General features: G+C 40.2%; 1 protein-coding gene and 1 long non-coding RNA gene across 2 annotated transcripts; both read right to left on the bottom strand.

Annotated features, from left to right (window-relative positions):
• Positions 1-1,193: 1,193 nt before the first annotated feature.
• On the bottom strand, positions 1,194-3,786 carry LOC102803424 (alpha-2,8-sialyltransferase 8B-like). The gene is made up of 2 exons (XM_006822246.3): positions 3,341-3,786; positions 1,194-2,488 (listed from the first exon to the last, which is right to left on the bottom strand). The coding sequence occupies exons 1-2, from the start codon at positions 3,784-3,786 to the stop codon at positions 2,224-2,226; spliced, it is 711 nt and encodes a 236-aa protein (XP_006822309.3). The 3' UTR covers positions 1,194-2,223.
• Positions 3,787-5,622: 1,836 nt separating this feature from the next.
• LOC146745852 (uncharacterized) lies at positions 5,623-6,210 on the bottom strand. Its single transcript, XR_014929530.1, has 2 exons — positions 6,159-6,210; positions 5,623-5,670 (listed from the first exon to the last, which is right to left on the bottom strand). It is a non-coding gene; the product is annotated as an uncharacterized LOC146745852 (long non-coding RNA).
• Positions 6,211-6,975: the final 765 nt, after the last annotated feature.

The raw sequence follows: 6,975 nt of genomic DNA, 5'->3' as shown, positions 1-6,975 counted from the left end.
CAAGTTGACCCGGTCATTAATATTTAAATTAGCGTCACTGTGGCAAAGACTAGTGGGCCCTTCCCTGGCGACTACCTAGCTCTCTGGCAAGGAGAGTGTACAATTCGTCAACGCAATTTAGGCGTTTTATTACCGAGTAAACTAGATTTTAGAAATCACTTGCGTAAACATAATCGACAATGATCAACATTCCTTCTCGCCGGGTCGTTAAATCTGAACACGGCGCAATGTAACAACAGTGTCGTTTTGAACAAAAAGTTTACTCTATGAAATTCTTTAACGGTTTTTTTTTATTGAAAGGTGTGGCACACTTTGAATTTTATCCGCCCAGTAACGGGCTTTTAACAATGCAGCAACGACAAAATACAAAATGGTAAATCTAATCATAGAATATGTGACAAGTAAACCAATGAAATACGTTTTTACAGCCTAGATAATACGAACAGATGACATTTCTGTTTATACAAATATTGACCTGTAGCAGTATTGAGTTACTTAGTTTTCAGTTGCTGCTTTGTGTTCAAACTAGACACACCCAGTCTTAGTCTTCCTACGGTTACTGAAAAGGATAACCGTGTCTTCCCTTTCTCTACGAGCCGAACCTTTTCCTACAAGTTAAGCCATCGAGGTATGAATGGAAACTGTGACGGGTTTATGTAAATTTTCGGTTCCTTTTATCAGTCACGTGTCAGAAGTGTCAAAAATACAATAAACTTTGCATTTTTGTTTTCAATCCAGAGCCGTATCATATTTTCTGTAGTATTGCCCCCAAAACAAAGACAAATCAATTTTAAACCTCTCCCCAGCCCCCCGCCTAAACCTGTCCTGGTCTCACTCTTTTTGCTTTCCAGTTGCCCTTGTCATGTATCACATATGTAGGTAAACGTCTCCACTGCAACTAACTCACGTAAACAAATACCCGGTAGTGTTATAACACCTCACAGATAAATTGTCATGTCCAATTAAGTCACAGAACAGCACAATTATCTTAGAATTGACATTGAGAAGAGTGTACGGAAATAAGCATGTCTATGTCTCATTAAACCCAGGAAAAAACAAAATACATGTCTGATTTCAACGATACTGTCCCTAAACAGTACAGAGTGGGACCTGACTGAAAACTATAAAGACAAATATAGAAGAATTGAAAAAACTAATTATTGAAAACAACATCTCTACATAGGAAGCCGTCATGTTTTGATACACACTTTATCTGTCAAAATGTGCCAATCCGTACAGACCAATAACAAAGTGTAAAGTATGTAATAAAAAAAACAGCCAGATTTAATATTGCAATGCAGTCAAAAATCACAAAAAATGTCCAACAATTATAAAGCAACCAATGCCCTCTGATACACTTATATTTAATCAGAAGATAAACTATTTGAATAGACGGATTCATTTTTGAGGGCTACATATTTCGCCGGTCGCAAACGAAAGTACACAGCATGGACACTGATAAAACGTAGAGGGCAGCATTACAACATTTAGAAAACACTTCTCTATGCTAGTCGGGGGCGGAGCTGTGTCACAAGATGTTCCGCGTTGCTAAGACGTGCACCACTGTACTATGTATTTCTATGGGCTCTGTATGCGCAAGCTGCCCTGGAACGTCGGTCGAAGAGCCGGTGAAAATAGCTAAAGTCGAGAAAATGGAACAAACTCAACTTCGAAGTAATCCTGAACAACCAAATTTATATGCGTTACACACGTAGGGCTAATCTTGTTACACTGTTCAAGGGAGTCTCAACAACCATCCCAAAGTACCGTTTTCTGGGAGTTTTCGGCCTTTGTTTTCACCGCGATGGTTGCCAGGCGGTGAAAATGCCCGGATGTCCGCTCCCGAGAAAATATATCAATCCTCAAAACAAACAGGAAAGTCGCGCCCATTGCAATATTCAAATGTTGAGTAGGTGATTTGCATATTTCCCTAGTCGATGCATTAATGTAAAATATAAAAGCGTTACGTCATGTGATAAATTATTCGCGAAGACGAACAAATGAGTAAGCAACAAAAATGGCGTCAGACGTATTTGTAACTGCAGCGGTGTTAAAAAGGCTTTGTTCAAGGAAGAATAAACTTGGGATTCATAATAACGTTTGGTTTGAAAATGTTATTGTCGTCTGCCTTCTTTTGTTACGTGCCACGCACTGCACTGCGTTCCATACGATTACGTCACCTATATTAGTAATATTTCGTAATATTGACCAACTCTATTCATTTTATTCGCACCTCCCACTCACGAGCTTGATTATTCCTTCTTTATTCAGCGATTGCAATAAAGAGTATTCTTCTAAAAAATTATGACGTGTTTTGAATGATCCAGCTGTTACGTTGAAGTTTTCGTAATAATGGTTGGGAACTGTCACGTTACGCGAGTCATGTGAAAAGGGGTAGAATCCATAAACGCTTACTTCTTTGCATAGATTAAGTGCAACGCTAACGGACATCATACCCGCCGATGGATCTCTGTGTAGCTTGAATGACCTGAAAAACAAGGTAAATTGTTACTTGGATAATGGTGGCGGAATTGTTGGAATTGATAAACTGATCACAATAGGTTGGCGGTAACTATAGTGACCGTAACATATTTAGCGCGGTGGTCTTCGCGCAGCGCGTGTTCGAATTCCATGTAAATAAACAATGTATTTGACACGCGTTGTATACGTCGCTATAAGTCCCATATCGAACAAGACGCGGCACGACTACCGCCCTTTAATTAAGTGTGCAACTCGAGCTGTGTGCATCATAGAGTGAATATGAATGTTTTGTCTATGTGTGTTTATTTAGTATCAGGTGGTATTCTCGATTGCAGCATTTCATTTCATTCATGTTTCAAGTACAGCAAAGTCCACTTGGTAAAAAAGTTTTGTATGAGCGAGTCAGTGAGTGACAGCCATGGATTAACCTAGGAGAACGAGCTAAAGGTTGTATCGAACCGAATAGCATTAGAAACCCACAAATGGCATATAGAAACCCTTTTTCTATATGTCTTGAACAGCTTTCGTGCCATCCATTTATGCAACAGAAGCGCTAGCCTGACAAGGTCGTGTTAGTTGCGCCCTCCGCGGTGCCCCAAACCCGACACGTTTGGCCGGCTAGTGGCATGCCCGGTGGCCGAGGGGAAGACGTGTAGTGTAGTGGCGCGAAGCTAGGCGATTAGGTGCCGTGCGCGAGCGCCGGTTCGAGTCACGCATGCAGTACGTGTTTACCTTGATTTGACGTAGTATTTACCTTGCTGTCTATTCGGTGCTATTTGCTTATTTTGATTTCTATGTCAACAGCAACTATGAGATCACTAGCGCATGCGCGTCATCGTGCTTTTGAAACTGTACTTACTTTACTATTTTTTGATAGGAGGCATCATCCCCAGTGTAAGCAATGTTAAAAACTAGATTGTATTGATTCTTCAGGAACTCGATAGATTCATCCAGCCATTGAACTCTGTATGATTGTCCAAATGTCCACACCATTGTATTGTTCAAATAGCAATAATTACCAAGCTGTTCCGGTAGTTCACTGTTATTTGTAATATGCCTGTAGAGTTCTCGAACTCTTGTAAAATTGATATTTGTAATATTCGTTTTATTTCCAACATCTCGGCTATAATTTTCAATTTCCGGGGCATTGCATCGAATCACAAAGTCATTAGAGTTGATTTCGTCTCCACAGTTACTATTCAGCAGTATGCCACTATTACCAACCACGGCGCACTTCTTCTGCGACGGCAACTTATCGGCAGATTTTCCCTTTGTAAACGCGAACGGGTGACCAGTGCCAAGCATCTTCAATATTTGTTTCCTATTCAGGTAAAACAATCAGAAAATACAATATACTCCGTAAGCAAATATAAAAATAGTACAACAAATAATGCGGTAAGGATATGAATTTATGACATGGTGCTCTGTAACTAAAACTACATTTCAACGATATTTTGAAGAAGAAAAAAACATGTACAGATTTAAACACAGGGACAAAGAAATATATATTGTCAACAATATGTTTTTAGCCACCCCTCCTGTATAATGGACTGTTACCTTCGCGTCTGTTAACAGAATGGAATGCTCCGATTATCAATGACCGTTATATGGTAAACACCACCGTGACAGTCAATGCCCCTTGTACAGTATAAGCATCATGCATGTATAGTGGCGTTCACGTTAGAGATAACGGCATGTACAGAAACGTGTGTGTGAACAGTCCGGACCGAGTCGGAACGTGCCGGAATAAAAATCGATCTCGGTGTATATGTATACATGGAACTAGTAGCGTTCACGCACAGCTCCTTAGCACGCGCTAATATCGTTTGATTTATACGAATACATACATTTTCATTTTTTTTTTTTTAAAAAACAAGTTTTTATTTTAAGAACATTATGAATGTGTTGATTTTCTGCGTTTGCTAAAACTCCCAAACAAAAAAAGGATATGTTTAGACTTGTGAAACACACCATCACGCAAACACAAGACTACAAGTTACGTTTCAGGACAGATTAGCGTAGCAGTTTCTATTACGTGCCGACTGTAGGAACGTTACGAACGTTTGTTACGCCACTCACAAACAATGCGTTGCTACGACATGGTAATCTGAATGGTAGCCCTGCGTACAGTGCTGTGTGTACGGGGACGGCGTCCGGTTGATAGATGTCCCCACCACAGCCCTGCGAACTTCCATAGACAAAGTTTGGGACTTTGAAAAATATAACTTTTTTTAATGAAATAACATGCCCAGGTACCAAAAATGATGATCGATTACCAGGTATACCCAGAACTCCCAGTTCAGAGTCCAATTGTGGATGAAATCGGCTACTTTGCCCTAAAAACAAACGCATTCTTTCGCGTGAATGAAATTAAAAATGGCGGCGTTTGGTGGATAATTCCTCCGGTACCTACGCGTTTACAATTTGTCCGTCTTTACTAATAGTTATTTAAAGACATTTCAGTTTCAGATAACTTTGTAATGGTTGTTACGGATAACTATCGTCATTTCAGCCGATTTCATCTGGGAAACTACTTATTTTTAACTTGCGCACCAATTACGGTGCGCTCCCGGACTTTGTCTATGGAAGTTCGCAGGGCTGTGGTGGGGACATCTGTCAACCGACCGCGTCCCTGTACACACAGCACTGTACGCAGGGCTATCTCTGAATGGCAGATTGTAAATTGCCCCCTCTAGTGACGAATTGATTCCATGACGTACATGTTTGACACAAAGGCCGCTCAAAGCGTCGATATCGTTTTGATCTGTAGACTTCTAAATGAACATTACGTTTTTAAGAGATTTTAATACATTCTAGACGCGCACGACTACCCAATCAAACACAGTGGCTGGTTTGAAGGACATTGCTGTTAGCCATATACGTCATTGTGACGTCACAGAAGCATGTTATCACTAGATAGCGCGCTTTACCGAATGGTGTATTGGTTATCGTGGATTCATAGTTCTGGTACTAACACATCATTACATAAATGACTTTGGTTAAATATCTATTGACCAAATTCCATTGCGTCAGTCAATAATTAAATACATGTATTTGATAGTATGAAATTACAAGTAAACTATAAATTGAGTTAAATTATAAGCGCAAATTATCTGATATCATCGAAAATTAAAATACCTGTTTTTGTTTCCGCCATTCGCAATCTTCGATGGAGGTGCGGGTTGTCTGCTGTTTTCAACGTGGATAAATATACAATAATTTAGTAAATATCAGGTGACTTAACGTACACCAAAAGCCGTCACATGTCTCATGCTACATAGACTCCCCATAGAAGGCAATATAAAAACTTGAAAAGCAGGGCTATTCATTTTATACAAAAAATCCAATGAGTTACCCATCCCAAATTTTTCAGTAAATTGTCTAATTTTTAAAATTAATCGTAAATAGCATTATCACAGATTATTTAACGTAAACTGGTTCAACAACGCTGGTATTGGCAGTACTAGAAAGGTTGGCCCAGCTGACTACTCACTCTAAATGTATCAGTCCGCCATTTCAAACTTGGATTTTGCTAAAATTTCAAACCAAAAGACTGCTTATTTTAGTATTATATCGAATAACACAATTTGAACTACAAGGGTGCCATCCCTTCAAAATAGAGAGGATTACAAATGCTGTTGTTAAAGTTCTAGATCTACAAGAATTGGGAATTATACCTTAGTTTATTCTCTCCAGTCGTGTTCTTCGTTGGCTGTGCAGTTGGGTGTCTGCAAACAATGATAAGATGGTCACGGTGACAAGTGGTGAAATCATAAGAATGACTGGCGAGATCTCGTTGATAGCGACAGAACCATGTGACTTGTTTTGCCCCATAGTGTTCCTCATCCGTCCACTGTTGCGATTACCATGGTTGCATAGATCAGCGTGAAGAGTGAACGCTATGACGTGAGAGAATTGAACACTTTTAAGTCACGTGGTCCTCTCACTCTCAACGAGATTTCGGCGCCATTTGCATTTAAGGTCTATCAGCGATCCACAGTTAGCACAGTCCCTCTGGGACTGTGACAGTTAGTAGTTCTTCTCGCCCAAAGGTACATTCATGAAATTGATTTTACGCTGACACTGACTAGGAGGTATAGAACGACGCACCTTACTAAAACTTTTCTAAGGCCTTGTTGTCACTGGGCGAAATAAGGCAGTGTCACACTGGTGTCTGTCGGACAACGGCGTTGAAAGCGCGGTAGTCATCGCGCTGCGCATGTGCGAGATATATGGGTCTCATATAAGCAAAGATGGCGACTTTGACTGTTGCGCAGATCAACAAGTACGAACTAACACGTTCCCAAGCTTTATTTACTAGGTAATTTTCATGTGATTGGAAGGTATCGAAGGAGTCACAGACGGTAATCAGTGCAAGTCGCGCGCAGGTCAAACCTCATACTTGTGATTTCCATTTGAAGAGCGCATTGGATTGTGGAACAATCAATGTTTATCAACACAAATGTCAAACATGCGCAGCGCGACGACTACCGC

This window comes from Saccoglossus kowalevskii, chromosome 5 (genome assembly GCF_978046115.1).
Source record: "Saccoglossus kowalevskii chromosome 5, keSacKowa6.1, whole genome shotgun sequence".
Classification (NCBI taxonomy): Eukaryota; Metazoa; Hemichordata; class Enteropneusta; family Harrimaniidae; genus Saccoglossus; species Saccoglossus kowalevskii.
The sequence above is the reverse complement of the archived record's forward strand: the minus strand, read 5'-3'. Positions and strand labels throughout refer to the sequence as shown.

Bases quoted from the DNA above. Each gene is read 5' to 3' on its own strand.
- LOC102803424 (XM_006822246.3), bottom strand. From the start codon at position 3,786: ATGCTTGGCACTGGTCACCCGTTCGCGTTTACAAAGGGAAAATCTGCC. The intron at 2,489-3,340 runs GTAAGTACAGTT...CTTGTTTTTCAG, and splicing joins TCCTATCAAAAAATAGTAAA to GTCATTCAAGCTACACAGAG.